The 20,897-nt window shown below is 39.3% G+C and overlaps 1 protein-coding gene across 2 annotated transcripts; it reads right to left on the reverse strand.

Annotated features, from left to right (window-relative positions):
• Window positions 1-11,001: 11,001 nt before the first annotated feature.
• On the reverse strand, window positions 11,002-18,492 carry ZBTB14 (zinc finger and BTB domain containing 14). 2 transcript variants are annotated; one of them, XM_064656159.1, is made up of 3 exons: window positions 18,099-18,492; window positions 16,073-16,153; window positions 11,002-15,666 (listed from the first exon to the last, which is right to left on the reverse strand). In XM_064656159.1, exons 2-3 carry the CDS (start codon window positions 16,073-16,075, stop codon window positions 14,323-14,325), a joined length of 1,347 nt encoding a protein of 448 aa, XP_064512229.1. In that variant the 5' UTR covers window positions 16,076-16,153; window positions 18,099-18,492; the 3' UTR covers window positions 11,002-14,322. The 2 variants fall into 2 exon arrangements, with proteins under 2 accessions (XP_064512229.1, XP_064512237.1); XM_064656167.1 differs by lacking the exon at window positions 18,099-18,492 and adding an exon at window positions 17,311-17,564.
• Between the last annotated feature and the right edge of the window lie 2,405 nt (window positions 18,493-20,897).

Below are 20,897 nucleotides of genomic sequence, written 5' to 3' on the forward strand. Positions count from 1 at the left end.
TTCTATAGAAATAAGATGAACAACAGCCAAATGGGACACAATTCAGAAAAACTAACTCTCCTGTTTAAGCCTTTCCTTCAAGAGGAATTTTGAAAAACACTGATTACCAGTGTAAATTAGAGAAAGTAGATTTGAAAAAAAAAAAAAATTAGCATGAATGTTTGCATGTAAATTTTTCCAATATGCAATACATTTTCCAACCACATTTTCATAACCTACAGGTCATTTCATAACCCACAAACTTATTTCATTCTTTTTCACAGTCAAGCATTTTACACACATAGAATTCTCCAATTAAACCTGGAGAGGTTTAAGTCTCAAAATAAGGCCTTATTTTTAAAATACAGATACAGAAAAGCACTAGCCTGTTTAAATAATATTGCCTATATACTTCAACAAGAACTTAAGAAAGGCATCACTGTCAAACTAATTATCTGATGACAATTTTTTCTTTTTTTCTTTTTTTTTTTTTTTTTTTAACTGTATAACATAGTTTCTCATTGGAAATGCCTTTCAGATTTACCTTCACTTATCGTTTCTAGTATCCAATTTCTGGATATTCCTTTAATTGCCCTTAACAATTTCAGCTTCTTTATTGCCATTTGTTTCTCTCTCCTGTCCTGTATTTCAGGGACTTAATTTCACTTCTCTCAGAGCACAACTGAATTACAAATATAAACATATCTCCAGTTGCTCAGAAATGGTGTTCCCTCTATGATTATTACTTCAAAATTCTCCATTCTAACCTTTTTTCATCTATTATTCTTATTCACCTAAAGTCTGGGAACTAATAGGGTACCAAAGAACTCAATTAGAACAATTTCTAGTACAAGTATCCCACATGAAATACAGACAAGACTGCAGTCAGCATTATTTAGCATTCTTAAGAGAAAGGTGAGGATATCCTGTAATCTTTAGAAAATCAGAACTGATATACAATTTGGAAAGGCCGTAAGAAAATTTACACTAGTATTTTTATGATGTATCAGTTATGTCGCCCCTAATGCTTGATTTGTGGATCTCCATTGCTCAATGGAGAGTCATCCATCATGAAAAAGAGATGCTAAGCCACTTGTCCCAAAAGAAAAATCTATTGGATATATTTCTATTACATATATCCTCAAAAGAAATTATATGGATGTCTACAAGGGATTGGGTTTTGAGGTAGTGGAGCACCTTGTTAAAAGATTTTCAAAACATTTTGGGGAAAGAATACAGTTCATTAATGATAATGTTCAACACACTTCTTTCTTTGACTGCTCTCTGTGTTTACCCTAACAAATAGCTCAAACCAGGCACATTTTATTTTAGAGTTTTCAGTTTTCTTGCTCAAATTAAAGGCTACCATCAAGTAATGTTTTCTCACACAGAAAATAAATGTTATCAAGAAGCATTTTGGGCTTCTTTTTGTCACATAATTAATTTTCAATTTCAGATTTGGTCACAAGTTCAAATGAATACAAAATCACTGAAATAACTGCACATGACAGAGCTCTATAGTGAACTGTCACCTCAAAAAATGTGCGGTTAATGCAGTAAAGCCACCAAAACAAAGACTGAACTAATAGTTATTTTTCATTCAACTTCAGATCAATGGAAAACATTGTCAGGTATTCCCAGTAATAAAAAAAATAAACCTTGAGAATGAAGCACAGTGGTAAAAATTACATTATATCTTAAAAATATATGAAAAGATGTACCATCAACTTGTATGAAATAGAAAACACAAAAGCACTTACAAAAAATCTGTATATATTTTTATCACTAATTATACAGTCCCTCTGTAACATCTACATTCTTACTGTTCGAGTGAGGAATTACTAATTTCTGTATAACACCAGGACATCTAAAAATTCTTTAGTATGTATCTTCAAAAACTTTTGAAGAAGTCTTGACTTACCTATAGGGTACTTTTTTTAAGAAATGTAATGCTTTTTTAAAAAGTTAACTAACATTTTGAGATAGTTATAAAAATCAAGTTGACTGATGTCACTTTAAATCATCTGTTGCTATTCATAATTCCATGGTTTTACATCTGAATTAAACCCTGAAAACAATTATTTGGTCGCATAGAATCAGAAGCTTAGTAAATATGTATTAAGGAGGTATTTTTACCTGATATTCAAAGTTTCAATGTTTTGTTAACAAGTACACACAGTTAATATTTTTCAGGTAAAATTTTAAACTCTTTTCTGAAAGAATCATTCAGAAGTAATTACTTAAATATGAGAACAATTTATAATAAAATGTTTTCTAAAGCGATAAACAAGATTTCATACGTCTACATCAGATGCTAGTATTATATTTTGTAAAAAGCTTTCTTCTCAACTTTGAGAATTAATTATCTCTCTATTATATTAGAGTTTGGTTTTGGTTTTTTTTTTTTAAATTTCCTTCCACATCTAAACTTTAATAGTCAAATCTAGCTTTTTGGGAGGGAAGACTAATACAATTAGGAAATTGCTTTAACTACTTGATGCCTTTTGCTAAACTGACTACTATCATAATGGTCTTCAAAAACTTACTACAGTCACTGACTGTCTTATAGTTAAGCTTAACAACAAAAATCTTTACTAGCCCAGATGCAATACATTACATCTGAAAATTCAAGGAAATCGTTCAGAGGAAATTGTGACTGTCAGCAAGAAATATCTAAATATTAGATGAATATTTGAAGTGTCAAATGGCAATTTGTATACCAGGGGTCATACTATTCAGGCTCCTAGATTTAGGACCTAACTTCTAATACCTCTCTGATTATTATACCTCTAACAGAGAGATGTAGTGAATAAACAGAGGAGGTAGAAAAGCAAAAGAAAAAGGGGCACAAATGCAAATCTCCTGAAAAAATAATGAAATGAAAAGCCAGTTACCTTTCTATGAGTGCTCCAGAAGAATAATGATGCACAGATTTCCAGCAGCTAAAGACATGACACCTTGAAAGCCAGAAGCAAGAACATGCAACATTTCTCAAGACAGGAAAAAGTGAATACCATTGAAGATAAATGTGGCCACCACAGTTTCAATTCATCAGTCTATTAATATTTCTTAATTAATCTGATAAACTGCACAGTAGTCCAGGGCTGAGATTTACAAATATGAATAAATTTTAGACAGAGTCTAGGAGAAATAGCTGTACAGTTTTAGAGTGGGGTTGGGTTTTTGTTTGTTTCTTCGTTTTGTTTATTGCAGGGTTTTCTAAGTAGCAAAAAGATGAGTCCACCACAGGACTTCCACAGTCTGTAAATAGATCCCAAAAGCCCCACTTCCATCTAGTTGGTTTTATTGCCACCCTCTCATCTGAATGCCTCACCCCCATGAATGGTTATCTTCCAACAGTCCCATAAGTAAATTGGCATCTTTCTCTTTTAGATGGAAGTCAAAATTAGAGAAGCTGAATCCAAAGCAAAAGCCAATCAACAAGAAATAAGGACCTAGATAAATTCAGGAGGTTTAAATAAAACATTGACGGACTCACCTAAAACATCACTGCACATACAACTGTGCAGTAGAATCAAAGCAATTGTTGCTCCCACCTGCCACACCTCTGCAAGTTGCCAGTCCCTTCACCGAGACAGATGAATGAATCGCAGTCCAAAATTCAGAGGCTTTCCATTACACAGGAATTCTTTTATACAGCAAGGAATTCAGTCCAGTCAAGTCCTTGGCTAATGACTCCAGATCTAGCAGAGACACTGTGAAACATAGGCAGAGACTTTAAAGAACCTCACACACAACCACTGTCTCCTGACATGGATCAGGCCACTCTGCACCACACTGAAGATACATAGGATGGGTTGGGAATCTGCCACAAATGAAACTCTCACCTTCAAACCTTTTCTGTTACTACCAGTGTGACATTTGTTACACTAAAAATGAGTGGCTTTTACGTGTCTTTCTCTCTTCTATAAAAACTGTTTTAAGACTTTGATCATGCCACAGCTTATTGGTGTGTGTAATTTGACATGAATCATAAAATTTGGCATTTGCTCAAGTCTTCAAAGAACCTAAAAGGAGACAATTAAAGAAGCATTTATGACCCATGGCAAAACAGCTTGCCAATGAACTAAGGAGAGGAATGAATGAAGAAACTTCCTAACTCATAAAAAATGCTATTAGAGTCCTCAATAAATCAGTTATACATTTTGACAAATGTAAACAACCTAAATATTAAACCACATGCTTAATTTAATGCTGAGAGAACAAACGTATGTAAAATGTAAATACCGAAATCGTAATTTTAATATGCTACTAAACAGCTTAAATTCAAGAACTGAGAATGGGAAATTGTACTGAATTACAGCAATATGAAATACAAACACTAAATACACAACTTGTCCTACAGAGTCAAAGGAATGAGGATTTCGTCATGCATGGCTAAAAATTAAAAAATGTGGCCAAATAAGATAAATATATGAATTTTAAATTGAGTTTGAAAACATCAACTTTGATACAAAAGAAAGCATTTAAAACAGTAGAGTATCAAAACTTTAAATTAGGTTAGCAAGATTCACAGAGCATAATGCATGTCCAATTGAAAAGTATCTATAATAGGACATCCCTATTCTAGCAGAATTTATCACATCCATCAAATCAGGGCTACTGTCTGACTGCATTTAATCTGTCCTTGAAACAATGGGAGATCTACAAGAAAGTCATACAACTGGATAAAAGTTAATTACTGAAGTGGAAAATTAAACCTATGCTTTATATTGAAAACATATGACTAACACTCTTGAAATGGGTAATTGTTCACTTCAATTAAAACATTTCTGTCTAACATAACTCTGTTTATGATGGCAGTAATGACATTTTCAAGTAAGAATTGCAGGGTCGTGGTTTGGTGGGGTTTTTTGTGTTGTTTTTTGGTTTTTGGGGTTTTTTTTTCAGATCGAATGGCAAAACTCGAGCATAAGCAAACCTGTCAGGCACCGTAAAAAATGTAAGTTTTAATTGTTACTATATGTATAGTTATAGATAACTGTTAGTCTAGTAACCAAGCCCAGTTATGTTCAGACTTCTAACTCATCTGAAATACAAAAGAGTAGAGCTGCTCTTTCCTAATTCCCAAGCTGACAGTTGAAATCTTTTTCCTTACTTGACCGAAGATCAAGAAATCCAGAAACAAAATTAGAATATACATATACATACTTTTTTAAAAAAATCAAGTCTTTCCAATAGGAGCAGTCAATGAGATCTTATTGCTTTCTGGGGTATGAAGTTTTCTGTACTGTGCTGAAAAGTTAAATATTGAAAGCTTACACCAGCATTACAAATTTTATGCTCAAAATTCTGGTTTAAATTCTATTTTATACTTTAAGAGTATGAATATAGTGGCCATTGTTGTTATAAATCTTACTGGATAATCTAGACAAATTAGTAAAATATTATTGGGTAAAATATCAAAATCAATAATAGCTGTAATATAAAATAAGGCATTTTGTAAAAAGAAAATATTCAAATACCATTACTTCAGATGGGGAAAAAAAATGTTAAAATCACAGAAAACTATGAGAAATATCAGAGAACAGAAATATTTTCAGGTAAGAATTTCTCACTGAGAGAAGGCAACTCTCAGCAAGGAATACCTTCTGAAGCCTCAGCTACACAACTCAATAACCACATATAAAACGCATTAATCTGAAGTATGTACCAAGTGGAAATGTATGAAAACCTACACATTTTATATTCAGGCCTTCAAGTGCATTAATATTTATACATTAATATATATATATTTATATATATATTTATATATTTTAAATCAAAATCAATCATTTGAAAGCTTTAAGTTTGTCACAGGATCCTAAACCAGAAAGACGGAAAAAAACAACTCTTGTGATGAAATCTGTCTAGCTGACATCACCTAATGAAATACACAACCTACTTTGGATTTATATTATTTGCAATAACTAAAAAGAGTGATTATTTTTTACACAGCAAGTGACCTAAAATAGATGTAAATAACTATGAGGAAAATATTGTTTACTTCTAATACTTGCAAAGATTAACTTATGTTGAAAAAATACATTTTTCATCCTTTTGGGATTAGTTTTGTTCTTCAGTAAGTTAAATACCTATTGTCTTTTATTAATAACTCTTTTCTCCTTAATTTGATCAATTTGTCACCATTCAAGGCTGTGTAGGATTGTTGAATAAGAGGTAAGCAGGGTCAGATTAATTTAAATAATAACAAAGAGAAAAAAAGCCCCAACTTCAAACCCCAAATTCCATTCTCCTGAAAAAGCAGAAATGAAGCACAGATATCCCTCTTCAAAATCCCATAAGTCTACCAGCAGTGAGTGTTGCAAAGGACTTATGTCTGATCCTTTCTGTTGCCTGGTTGCTTTTCACAAACCGTGCAACAAGTGCTGTGTTTCATCATATGGCATTCAGTGTGGTGCCAAAGCTGGCAAGTCCTGCTCCATTCCTTTTCCTAACTCTAGCAATGTGCTCCTGCCACTTACCTTGGGTCAAACCTAATGAATTTGTTCGACAAGGGAGGTCAATTTAAAACTAACTCACTGAAGCACTGAATTGCTTTGTTATAGGAATACACTCAACTGGCTTATTCTAAAGCCACAAAAGCCACTAAATCTGAGGCTAACAGACGGAAGAAACAGGTGCAAAAGGTAACAGCAAAAAAAGAGAGAACGGGATTACCCCTTTTAGCAACAATTTGCAGTTTTACTATGGCAGTTGAAACACAAAGCTGATGTCTTAAGAGGTAGCTCCACAATAACTGAAGTCGTTCTAAATTGAGGCTGCTCTTCCACTGACCCTAGCACCAAGGCAATCATGTGGGGCTGATAAAGTTAAGAAAAAATACCTCAGAACAGTCATTATTGTTCAGGTGCTTCAGCTCTTCATGAATTGGTTCACTGAGACCTTACAGGAGTGCTACTGCAGGCAGAAAAACAACAATAAACTGCAGCAACCACAACTTTGGTCTTAAATCACTGTGGATGTGATTCCTTGACCTCATTTAGCTCTTTCGTTAACTCGAAAACAGGGAAACATCTCATGATTTAGCTGTGCCTTGGGCATAAAGCCTACTGCCTTGGTGCATTACTTCTCTTTTTTTGTTACCACCTAAGACAGACAAATAGGTTCAAGCTAAATAGAGTGCCAAGCCTCTTCCTGTGCTCAAAGAACCGAGGCTAGATCATCTTTGGATCAAAGTCAATAGCTATTATTTTGTTATAAATAGTACATACTATCCAGCATATTAATGAGTAACCAGAATATTAGATCTACCACAATTTTATGCATGGTAAATTCTACCTGAAGAAACAGGTGGAATTGTTTTGAACTTCCCTTGAACCTCTTTACCCTCACAAGTACTCAAAAATAAAGAATTCAGCAGGAACAAAAGAACATAACTTAGCAATGAGATTTGTCATGACAAGATAAACCTTTAGGGGGTGAGCTGTCACTCCTTACACCAGTTTATATGAGAAGGTCTTGTTCCTTCCTCTTCGCTGTTTACCATCATCCCTGCTCTTACCTGAATACTTTGATCACTTACCTTGCACTGACAGAGAAGTTCACCAGACACCTTTCTGAGCAGGAAAGGAATCAAGAAGGAACAAGACTCACCCTTTCAGCATAATTAAGCTTTACTATACAAAGTATACTTTGCTGTGCCTTTAGAAGACTGTACTCTCAAACAGCAAGCTTTATAGCAGAACCGAAACAAATAAAAACAATGCTTAAATTTAAAAAAACCCCAACATTGTAAACTATTCTTCCATACACAAGAAGCCACTCTCTATTCATTTTACATCTTTGCAAAGCAATCGGATCAAATTCTACTGCCATCTGAGAAAACATTCCTTAGTGGCCTAAGCAAATCTCATGAAAACTTCAGTTATTTTGTAACAGGAAATGGGAGAATGCTAATGGGCTTATCTAAAATACAAAAAAGATGGATGTCCAGGTGTAAAGAAAAAAAGTACTAAATGTGGTTAGCTATAGACAGTCAGTATAATTTGATATATCAAGCATCAGAGTTACATGACACTTCATGGCTTTCATAGCCAGAGAAACTAAAGCTACACACTGATTCTAAATGCTGGAGATTAAAGTAATGGAAAGAAATAAAAAAATTATGATCTGAGACTAGTGACTTCTTAAGCATTGAAAACATATTCTTTAATATAATGTACCCTAAATGTATTAAATGCAAAATTGCATTCAATTCGTAATAGTTTAACAAATGCAGTGTTTAGAACATTTTCACACTAGTTTCTTGCTTTTACCCCAACACTTTTCCTTCACTTTGCCCATGCAATCTTAAACACAACAGGAACATGTGAACAAGGTCTGACAGCATGCAAAATTAGAACTAACTAACATTTTGAAAGACAGCATCCTGAAAACTCTTCTGTGTAAACCCTAATTATGCTGATGATGAGTACAAATCAGACAGAAATCACCTGCAGATAACTGATAACCTCAGTTATCAGTTGAAGAGAAACTCCCACGTGGAAGTACACACAATCTCGTGTCAGTACCATTTCCAAATTCTATAGTAGAAAGAAGTGAGGTTTTGATCTCAGAGTGGAGCTCTAGTATACCCCATCCTCCTGTTTGAGCAATCTGCAGTGCCACTACAATGCTTTGTTCCTGTAAGCACTGTTTGTAGTACCCTGGGACCCTGAAAAAAAAAGTGTCTTTGTTACTGAAGAATGAAAACTTAGATGCAGGGAAGCTTGGTCTTTAGAATATTTTAAAAGACAAAAATACTCTAAGTTCTTAGCATATGCAGATTACTTAAATGTATAAATAGGCCATTGGGAAGAAGTCAGAAAACTACAAGTGTAGGCACAGTAGGACTTGGGTGGTTTTGGTTATTGTTTTCAACAGAAGGGTTTGCATCAGAAAAGACATTTTTCTAAACAGAAGAAAAATTCTCATGTTTTGGTGGAAAAAGCAGAAAATAGCTCTCATGATTTAATAATTTCATAAAGATGATCTATATCCAATGCATTATATCTACTTGTCTTAGTTCTTAGTTCAAAAATTACTATTTTTGGCTATTTCAGGTTTCTTGTATTACATTTAAAAATCATTCCTGAGAATAGGTGTTTCAACTCTTATGACACATATTTATCAAACCTATTCATGGAAATTCTCCATCTGTTCTGAAATGAGTAAGAATGTTATTATAATTGTTTTAGATCTATATGAAGACAAATGACAGACCAACTGCAGTAATGGAATTTTTAATGAAATGTGCAAGTTTCTGGCTGATTGGGCATACTGCTGTGATCTAAAGACTAACTGTTTGAAAAAGATGAAAATTCCTTAGATCTGTCTTTACCTTCCAGGTAGAATTATTCTGTTCTGTATCAATCTGCAAATGTTTACATTCAGAAAAGTCATCTGTTGTAAGCAGATGTACTCTCCTGCATAAATGCTTTGTCCTTTCTGTAAGCCTAGAGGTGTCTGAATTTATAAAATACTTAATAAAAGATAATCTGTCCCTAAAAATATACTCTAACCTTAGGGTAGACTTTCTGATATAATCAGATATTTTATTCTGTATCTCATACAGACTCTATTAATTTTAAGTATTCTTACTTAATGGAATAACGAAAGTTATCTCTACATTAGAAAACTGGGGCCTGATCTTCAAAAGAACTCGTTTTGGTACCTAAATGGCAAGACTTTGCAAAGTATTTAGTATTTTGTAGCTTATATGAACAAACAGAAACAAACAGAAACTGACCCACACGTTTGCTACCGAAGTGAGTATGACGCATTTCCTTTCACAAATTGACCTCTAATACTCTAATCTCCAGGTCTAAATCTTTCTAAAAGAATTAAGCTGAAAAATAAAACCAGAAGTACTCACTCAACTGTGAGTTGCTTCATTTTCTATTATTTTTTTAGCTATTGATAAATGAACACTGTGTAAAAGAAGGGGTGAGGAGTGGAGAAGGGCTGAAAGGCATTCTTCCTGAACATTTAGTTTCCAAACTGAGTTGTGCCAAATAATCAGCAGCATACCTATGGCTAACACAATTAGGATCAGAAATTAAGCAGATACCAGAGGATAAAATGTGTTACTTTTGTTCCTTTTTCTCTTAAAAAAACCCCGAAACAAAACCCAAACAAAAAACCAAGCTATTTTAAGAACACCCAGTTAAAATCACAGAATAGCAAAGTTCTCATTTCAAATATTTCTTTTCACTCTAAGTTAGTCTTTTAAGTGCAAAGCCTTTTAATTAAATTATTATACTTCCTTATATTTAGATCTTTTTGCAGCTGAGACGACTGCGGTTTAGTGTCTCATCTGGTGCTGACCTTACACAAGACAATCGCCAAAAGAAGCTCATTTCACGTCAACTAACATGTTGCTGCATTGTACACATGTAAGCCCTGCTTACACAACACCTATTCATATACTTAATTCCCATACACAGAGGGTTCCATTGAAGCCACATGGTCACACAGCATCATAAGATGGATGGAGGTTCAGTGTCAGCCAAAGAGAGTAACCAAGTGTTTGCTATCCTATGTATATTAAAGACATAACTGACTCTGATCTCATAAACCACAGACTGACAAGTGTACGTTCAGGACTAATTCTATACATAATATTTTTGCTACTTAATTTGGAGAAAAAAGAAATCCATATTCAATGTTATTTTAGCCATCTATTTTCTACAGCATTCTGTCATTCCTGCATGCACACCAATTAGCTAACTTGCCTGCTCTTCAAAAACATTTAAGGAATGTTAGACTAGTCTGGTCCCAATACAGTCAACAGCAAAATTCCCTTTAGTCAGAGAGAATCTCATCCACTGTCTCATCCACTGAAAGAAGCTGCCATGCCATCCTTGTAAAAGCAAAAATAAAAATTTGCCCATTACTCAATCAATATGGTTTACAGCTTACTGTTTATCAGGCTGGAAAACCTCGGTGGTTCGGAGCTGATGCACACCTGCTTTTATATGTGATATCTTCTGGCACAGATGAGAGAGACAGAAGCAGTAGTGTCTTAAGATGAAGACAGATTTATCTGAACTTCACAGACAGATCCCCACAATATATAAGTGAACCTCCCTTCAGAACATACACAACAAACAGGTTAATTTAGAACACATTAACAATAATCTATATACAGCTAAGGTTACATCCACACCTTCTTTCTGAAACCTCTTCCAAAACTTTAAACTTAAGTATTCTAGGCCTTCTCTCTGCCTTGAGTAAAAACAACAGGGGAGAAAAACAATTACGCATTGGCTTTCAAAAAAAGAAAAATAAGGTAATTTTACATCCTTAAAAGGATGTAAAATTGGTAGTGGTAGTAGGAATTGCCAATAAAATTTTCAATCAACTTCAGAAATATAACTGAGCCTTTGCCTTCTTAACCAGTATTGTCAGCTAAGCAGTCTTCTGACACTTAAGCACCTAAAAACTAGCAGGAGGCCAAGGTCCCTTTCAAAACCTTTGACATGGAGGTAATTCAACTGACTTCATTTAATTTGATCCTGTCATAGACTGTTAAGACCAAGTCTCACATAAGGTGTTTATACTTGTCCAAGGAACATACGACAATAACATTTGTTCATGCCTCTGCACACTTCTGTATTAGATTATGTATATCAATCAGTCCCAGCTTTTAAAAGCTACAAACATCACACAGTCCTTACAGCTGTTAACTTTTCCGGCCATAAGCTTTAGCAATAGCAGAATTTACTCTGATGTAACACAGAATGTTATCACACTTTTGGTAGTGAGTCTTTTAATGCAAGCCTGTTTTTCTATAACAATTTCAAATTCACAGCCTGACTGCTTGTGCTCGAAAGTCAGGGGGCAATATTCTTTTAACCGTAAGACTTGAGCTCTTTCTACTTAAGTGCCTGCTGTCTCATGAGATCCATTTTAATTTATTACTTTCCAAAAAACCAACTAACCAACCAACCAACCAAAAAAAAACAACCCTCCCCTCCCCCCAACAACAAACCAATGAAGCTCTTCTTGAGAGGTTATTCAGCTTATCCCTCAGCTTCAAAGCAGAATTAACCATATTTAAACCATTCCTAACATATGTTTGTCTAACCCATTTTTGAATGTCACCACTAGTGGAGATTGCAATGTTTCCCCAGGCATTAAACCCTTTAAAAGATTTTTTTTTTTTAATGTAAATGTTTACTGCTGTAATTTAAGCTCATTGCTTCTTGCACTTTTCATAGTAGACCTGAAGAAAATTTACTTTCTTCACATTTTACACTTTTGAACTCTTATTACGTTTTGTACGTTCTTATCAACCCCAATTTAATCTAGAAAAAAAGTGAACACAATTTTAGATAAGAAAACATAGCACAACTAATATATTTAGAAAAAAACGTAGATCCTATTTTGGACCTACTATCTTTATATCTATGATCATATACAGTAAAACATTTTAACAATGGTCATTTATCATGTTCCTCAAGAGAACCAATAAAATGCAATGAATACACATCCTCTGATGTTGCACAGGTACAAAATGTATAGTTTGTTTACAAACTAATATTACTGAATGTAAAATGAAGCAACATTTTAAAAAAATATATTGGTAAAGGTCCGAAGTTTACATTTTCTAAAATATTAAGTTCATGTTTTATTTACAGACCAGCGTTCAAACAATTACTGGCATTTTAAGATAACTGTTTAACCTGATGAGTACATGAATAAAACGAAGCTGTAAAAAAAAACCTCAACCAAACAAAAAAAAAACCCAATGATAGAAGTTCCATATAACAGTTCCAAAAACACTTTATAAATTTCTTTTTAGAAGAGCAAGATGTGATGTACCACACAGTAACTTACCAGAAACTGATCTAACACTTCCATATGCTATAGGTATTGCAAGTGACCAATGTTACTACAATGTGCCCAAGAGTGTGGGTTTTTGCCCATTCCAACTTCAAATGAAGTTTTCACAACAGTTGTAGTATTTACAAATTTAAAATAAAGGCTCAATATCCCTTTGGATTACATTACCACTGTTATTGTGTCTTCTCTTGCTGACTACACACAGGAGACTGCAATCCAAAGACAACTTATTTTGTTGACTCTGTGAGTTAACTATTAAATTAGCAGCATGTACCCCAGCTTATCTTAAAAAAGAAAATAGGCGAGACTAAGCAACTGACTAATAGCGAACACTGACTCTGGATCAATTACAACTGAATTCACTCACTGAAGTGTCTCTATTGCTGAGAGGTGGTGAGTTAGAAGGTGGAAGCTTTTAAACTTGAACAGGACCTATGAGCTGGTACGACAAGCCATGACACAAACCCCAGTTGAACACTGTGGGCAGGTATGTGACAGCCTGTGGCTGTGCTCTGCAGCTCCAGGAGTCTGGCAGTGACAGGTCAGTTGCCAGTGCAGCTAAACCTCCTGTGCTCCCAGAAACACTCCTTTACCTTCACTGTGCTAGGTTAGGTGAACTGAAAGCTGCATAATAAAAAGCACAGCCTCAGGCTGTATTAGCTTAAACTGATTTCTACTGGGTTTGAGTAAGGAGCACGTCTCATCCATGCTGCACCCTTTTTCCTTTGTAGCCCAGTCCCATCTCCAGGGCCCTATATAAGAGTGAACACAAAAACAAATGAGGCAGACTTTTTTACCCACTGAAGGGATTGGTGAATGCCATGACGCTGCTGCTTTGCCAGCCAGAATCACTGTGAATAATGTAGTTTTTTCAAGAAATCAAGTATTTCATTAAACTTGCCACCTTGATTAAAGTAAGAGGGTATCTGGGGGAATGGAATAAGAAGCAATTTCATTCTGATCACCATCCCACTTACACTCTACTGTACCTACCTACATTAAGTGAAAAAAGGAGGAATTAAAAAGCTTAGGGAATCAATGTCTGTTTCTAAAAAAATTATAACAGCTTCAGAATTATGAAAACCAAGTATTTCCTTTCCATGTTTGTGATTTTTGAGATTTCAGCACTTTCAAACTTACTGATTCTCACTGATTGCAATGTTTATGTTGTATGCAGTATTCCATACTGAATGAAATAAGTATCAGCCAGCAATTATCCCTGTTTTATAGAGAACTCGATCACACTCTCAAATTAAAGCAGGTATTAGTGCATTATACTGCTAATGGCAACAAAATTGCTTCACATTCTAAGAATACCCATCTCTGAAATGTTTTAAAATACCTAACCAAGTGATGCTATGTATTCCTATGTAACATTCAATTCTTTAAAAATATGATTTCTTGAAAAAATTCTCAGTCTAAACGTATATCAACACTAGATCTTGTTCATTTTCATTTCTTATATTATTTCTGATAAAGTTTCTGCTTTAGATCTTAACTACAAGCTATAGTTTCTAATTGCTGCTCTGCTTCTGCAGCCATGGCTGCTGCCTGTAACTGTTCTGTTTCACTCTGGATGGAATTGGCTGTAGTAACTTGTTTTCTTTCACTGTGCATATTGTTCTCATGCCTTTTTAGGTCAGATGCCTTAGCAAATGCTTTAGTGCAGGAACTGCAGACAAAAGGTTTCTCTCCTCGGTGTCTTCTTTCATGGTCCTTGAGATGGGACTTGTGCTTGAAAGCCTTATCACACATATGGCATGCAAATGGCCTCTCATTACTGTGAACTCTTTCATGCTTTTTTAGATCTGGTGCGCGAATAAAAGACTTTCCACACACCTCGCAACTGTAAGGCTTGTAGCCTGTGTGTATTTTCAAGTGCTCTTTCAAATGAGCTTGCGTGGTAAAGCCCTTTGTACACATTTCACAAACAAACGGCCTATCAGCAGTGTGTAACTTTTCATGTTTTCTCAATCGCGCTTCGTCAGAAAAGGTCTTGCCACAAGCCTGACATACAATATGTTCCCTGTGACCATAAAGTAAGTATTCAAACTTCATATCCCCGGCTGCTGTGGTCCAGCCAGGTGTCTGTTCATCTTTCACTTCACTTATGCCATCGTTAAATGTCAAAGCCTGAGGGGTCTGAGATCCTAAGTCTTTAGATTCAGTCGTTTCCATAGGCTCTACTTCTTGGCCATAGCAGTTTACTTTTCGAACTTCTTCACTTCCCAACTCTTTCAGAATTGCCTCTTGCACTCTCAGGGTAGTTGTTGGTGACTTTCCATCTTCCTGACTTGGAGGAGTTCCTTCCACTGTCACATCTGATGGACTATCATCATGATCTCCAATTTCTTCCACCTCATCATCTTGTGTATCATTGGGTTCTCCCATAGGACGGTTTATTTTTAGACAGTACTTGCTCTTGGACTGTGTGTTGTCTTCAGGACTAGAAACATCACGTTTTTGGGAGCAGAGTTTATCAAGAAATCGAATACCGAGGATCTGGCCTGAAGACATCATCAAATTTACATCCTCTTTCTTAACAGATATCTTTGCAGTATACATGTAATTGAGAACTTCCTCAAAAATATCAGAACGAAGAAAATCTATTTCTATTACTGATGAACTATCAACTTCCAGTTTTTTGAAAAGCTTTTTGAAGTAGGTACTGCAGGCAGCAAGCACACACCTATGGGCTCTGAACTTGACATCTTCAACCACAATAGCTATGTCACAAAATTCTCCTTCCAAACGTTGTTCATTCAATGTTTTCAGGAACACAGTTTTGTGATCGTCGTCATTATACTTAATGGTTTCAGACATACTGATGAAAAACTCCTGTAAAATAACAAGGGAAAGTTTCGTAATTTTTATAAAGCAGTCTGAGTCATAAAATCCCAACAGACGAAACTATTTACATACTAAAAAAATTGTCAAATAATTTTTTTTCTTAATATGATCAGAAAAAGCTTTTAGATTATACAAGCATTACTCTGAAACTTATTTTAAAATTGTAAATACATAAAGGTCTTTCCTTTTCACTTTACAATTACTCAGTTTTATTTATTGATTCAGTTATACAAAACTGGAAACCTTCTCTGTGAAACTGCAATTCTCAGTAAATGTATGATCCAACTCTTAAGTAATTCTTACAGCTAAAGAAAACGTTAATACTAAAAATGTGTAAGAAATACTCTGTGTCAGCACAACAAACTAAATATGAAATATCAAATATAAGCCTTACCATGAACAACGTGGGAAATTTTCTGAGCAAATGATTATTAAATATTTGACAGATTAGCCCTCAGACTGGGCCACCTTCAGCCTGAAAGACAGGAAGATAATAACATTTCAAGAAATTATAAGATCTATTTCAAAAATTATTTTAAATTTGTATGTTAAAACACAGCACTCTCAATTATTTTATGTTAGACAAAATGCACTGTTAAAATACTCAGTTATTTTTCAGTGGTACTACAGTTCTACTGCATAAACTGATCTGATAATGTTGATATAAATCACGTGTTTACTTTCCTCTGGCTACTGCACTTCCCTGGCTCCACTTTCCTGCTACTTACTTCGCGCTACACCTAAAAGTCTGAAAAACCTCCAGAGGAATCACTACAGTCAACCCAGTAACCAACCCATCAAGAAGCTGATTAGTCTTCTGCTGAACCAGAGATTCGAGCAACCCTAGCAGAGGGTCTGGCAAGCAGATCGGGCATCCCAAAGGACAGCAGACTGTGCTATGGGCGGATGAGCATCAAGGACCAGGGAAAGAGACACCAATGTACCAGATCTCCAAACAATGGAGATATCCGAAGAGCAGAAGCATAATGCCAGACACATAATTCAAATTATTCAATCCCAATCGCTGGCATCTCATTGTGACAGAAAAAGGAAACATAGCAGAGAGGAGGGAAATTTAATAATGGTTCAGAACAAATCCTCTATCACCTGGCACAGAACTGCTGGGAACTTCTTTCCTAAATTCTATGACATTCTACAACAGGTATGATGAGAGGTATGCAACTTCCACTCTTGGTGCCGTGTGTTTCACATGGTATGGGAATGTTTGACTCACTACAAATACCTTCACAGGCATCTCAGCTACACCGTCCCTCGCTACCAAAAAAAAAAAAAAGGAATACCACAAAAGAAAACCAAGAAACACTCTTGTGTCTTGTGTATTTTTCTGGGCTCTCTGAGTCTGCTGGCCCAGGAAAACGTTATCAATCCAGCACCAAAGAGGGCAAGACAACCACTATTTCAAGAGGCTATGTTTGGAGCCCTTTGTAAGCTGGGAAAAATGCTTTCTTTTCAAACAAGAGGCAAAACGTCACTGCTAATAATCTAGCAGCAACTGCACCCTGTTCTGTTAAAAAATATGGAATTTTACTGCAGTTCTGTTGACATTTACTGAGGGAGAATTAATTACTGAGGTAATTGTCTGAATTAATTCTGATTTATTCCTTCACACACTTTTTACACTGCCGCTACCACCGCCGGGACGTGGGGAGGTGTGTCCGGGGCTGTGCCTGCTCGGGACGCGCTCGGTGCCTGCCCACGCCGGTTCCGGCGGCTGCTGTGCCCGTGGCCGCGGAGGCGCACGCCGCTCCACGCACCCGCCGGCGGGGACGCGGCGCGGGCGGGTTCCCGGCGGGGACCAGCCCAGCTCCTGCTGCGCCGCCCGCGCTCCCGGACCGGCGTCGGGGGCGCCCGCGAGCGGCAGCGGCTGCTCTCCGGAGCGAGCCCGGCGCTCCCGCCGCGCCGCCTCACGGGGCTGCGCAAGGACGGCGCCCCGCTCGCTCCCTCCCTCCCTCCCTCCCTCCCTCCCTCGCTCCAACGGCTCCCGCGCGGCTCCCGCCGCCTGGATGCGGCGCCCCTTTGTTGCGGTGGCCGCTGCCGCGCGCGGGGCCCGCGCGCCACAGGGTGCGCATCCATCGCTGGACGCGTCCTCGTCCTTCTCCTCCTCCTCCTCCTTTCCCTCTCCCTCCCATCGCCTGCGGGAGGCAGGCGCGCGAAGGCTCCGAGGCTGCAGGCGGCGGGCGCGCCCGCGGCGCCGCCATCTCACCCAGCGCGCGCTGCCGGGGCTGTAACGGTGGCGGCGGCGGCGGCGAGCGGGGGAGGGACGGGAGGGAGGAGGAGGAGGCGGAGGGAGGGAGGGAGAGGGCGCGCGAGGGAGAGCGCGCGCGCGCAGCGCAGCGCCGGCCCGGCCGCCGCGCGGGAGCAGGGAGGGGGGGGGGAACCGGGAGAGGGCTCGCGCTTACCTGCCGCCCGCGCGCGCGCGCGGAGCCGCGCTTCCCGGGGGAGCGCGGGGGGGCTCCGCTGCCGCCGCCGCCGCCGCGCGGGAGGGGCACGGGGAAAAGGGAAGGGAGGGAGGGAATGGGGGGAGGGGGAATTTGGGGAGGGGGCTTCGGGGGGGGGGGCCTGCGCGCGTCTCTCCGGCCGTCACCGCCGCCTCCTGCACGAGCACTCCAGTGCGCGCGCGCGCGCGCCGGGGGCGGGGGGGTGGGGGTGCGTGCATGCGCGGTGCGAGCAGAGGGCGCGCCTGTGCCCGGGGAGCGCGGAGGAGGAGGAGGCGGGGGCGAAGGCGAGGGGGGAACGGCGCGCCGCGGCCCCTATCGCCCTCCTCCCCCACCTCTGGGGGGCGCGCACCGCGGGGGCGCGCGGGGCGCAGCCGTTCCCTCCCCGCCGCGGGCACCCGCCCCGCCGCGCCTGCGCCAGCCGCGTGTGCGAGCCCGGGGCGCGGCCATCGCCTCCCTGCCCCGGCAGGCGGCGCACGGCCGCGAGCGCGGCGCGGGCTCGGCCCCGAGCCGGGAGCAGCGGGAGCGGCGCGGCCGGTGGGCGGCGCTCGGGGGCGCGCCCGCGCGTCACCGCGGAGGGGCGGCGGGAGCGGGAGAAGCTGCGGGAGCTGGAAGTAGATGGACTAGCTGGAAGTAGATGAACTTCAAGGTCACTTCCCACCCAAACCATTCTATGATTCTGTGAAATCTTTTAAGTATTTCTGAATCCCGTACAAGAATTCTCTCCAGCGTGGAAGAAGCTTCCCTTTTACAGTTTCACGACGTGCTAATTCTTTCTTCGACAGTGCCTAAAACACTCCTGCAATAAACTTCTTACTCCTGAGAAACACGTAGCTGCTGTTCTATCACACTGAGCAGCAAATCGCACCATTTCGTTACACTCTCCCTTCCTGCTCTATCTGTACAGTGCCTGGTGCAGTGTGGACATGCCTAATTTCTAGGGCCGGGTTCTGCTGTAATGTAAGTAATCAGAATTAAACTACAAGTGGAAAAAAAAAATAGGATCTTATGAAAGGTATGGCTATCCATTTTTTATTACTGCTTTTCCTGTGTCATAGGCTACTGCTGAATGTGTATTTTTGCCTGTTTCAAATTGTATCATTAGTAGCTCCCACTGAGATACTGTAGTAGAGGAAGCCCACCTTCAATATCCAGACTAACTATGCATTGTGGAGAAGAAAAAATTAAGCATTGTCGCTGTCTAACTGTGTGTGGTGTGTTGAGCCTGGCTGGATCTCTGGTGCCCACCAAAGCTGCTCTATCACTCCCCTCCTCAGCTGGACAGGGGAGAGAAAATATATTGAAAGGCTCATAGGCCTAGACAAGGGCAGGGAGAGATCACTCACTAATTATTGTCACAGGCAAAACAGACTCAACTTCGGGAAATTATTTTAATTTATTATAAATCAAGTCAGAGCAGGGTAATAAGAAATAAAAACTAAACCTTAAAACGGCTTTCCCACACCTCTCCCTTCTTCACGGGCTTAACTTCACTCCCAAATTCTCTTTCTTCTGCTCCCTGCCAGCAGCACAGGGAGGTGGGAGATGGGGGCTTTGGTCAGTTCATCACACATTGTCCTGCTGCTCCTTCCTCCTCAGGTATAGGATTCCTCACACTCTTCCCATGCTCCAGCGTGGGATCCCTCCCACAGGAAACAACCCTCCATGAACTTCTTCAACACGAGTCCTTTCCACAGGCTGAGTTCTTTGCAAAGTGTTCCAATGTGGTACCCTTCCACGGGGGGCAGTCCTTCAGGCACAGACAGCTCCAATATGGGTCCTCCACAGGGTCACAAGTCCTGCCAGCAAACCTGCTCCAACATGGGCTCCTCTATCCATGGCCCCACAACTCCTGCCAAGAGCCTACTTCAGCATAGGTTTCCCACAGGGTCACAGCTTCCCTTGGGCTTCCACCTGCTCTAGTGTGGGACTCTCCATGGGCTGCAAGGGGATGTCTGCTCCACTGTAGACCTCTATGGGCTGCAGGGGGACAGCCTGACTCACCATGGTCTGCACCATGGGCTACAGGGGAATCTCAGCTCCAGTGCCAGGAGGACCTTCTTCCCCTCCTTCTTCACTGACCTTGGTACTTCTTTCCACATATTCTTTCCACATATTCTTTCCACATATTCTTTCCACAGGGCTGCTTCTTTCACATATTCTTCCTCCTATCTCTTCTGTTTCACAGTTCCCCCTCCCTCCTTAATTACATTATTCTCAGAGGCACTACCACCATCGCTGATGGGCTCAGCCTTGGCCAGCAGTGGGTCTGTCTTGGAGTTTCCTGGCATTGGCTCTGTCAGATACAGGGGTAGCTTCTAGCAGCTTCTCACAGAAGCCACCCTTATGTCCCCTCCAGCGTCAAAATCTCACCACACAAACCCAATACACTGTGTCATATTTTTCATTGCATATGAATGTTGCAATGGTTTTGGAAATAAAAAACAAAAGGCAAAGATCACAGAAATTCTGGCTAAAGAGACCTGGGCTTGAAAATATGTACTATTGATGGTGAAGCATAAGAATAAAAAACCTCACATCTCCACTAGCATGTCAGTTGCCAAAAAACAAGTATTTTTTCAATTTACTGGAAGATACCCTTCTGCAGAGAAGGTGTTTGGATCATGTATCTGATTGAAACACTCTTCCTATGAAATTACACTGTGCCTATCTAACACAGATTAGTAATCAGGCTTTGAAGTAATTTTGCTGTTTTCCTATCTGATGAACTAGACTGTAGATGCTGTGAATATATTGAACCAA

The sequence above is a fragment of the Pseudopipra pipra genome, chromosome 1 (assembly GCF_036250125.1).
Source record: "Pseudopipra pipra isolate bDixPip1 chromosome 1, bDixPip1.hap1, whole genome shotgun sequence".
In the NCBI taxonomy this organism is placed as follows: Eukaryota; Metazoa; Chordata; class Aves; order Passeriformes; family Pipridae; genus Pseudopipra; species Pseudopipra pipra.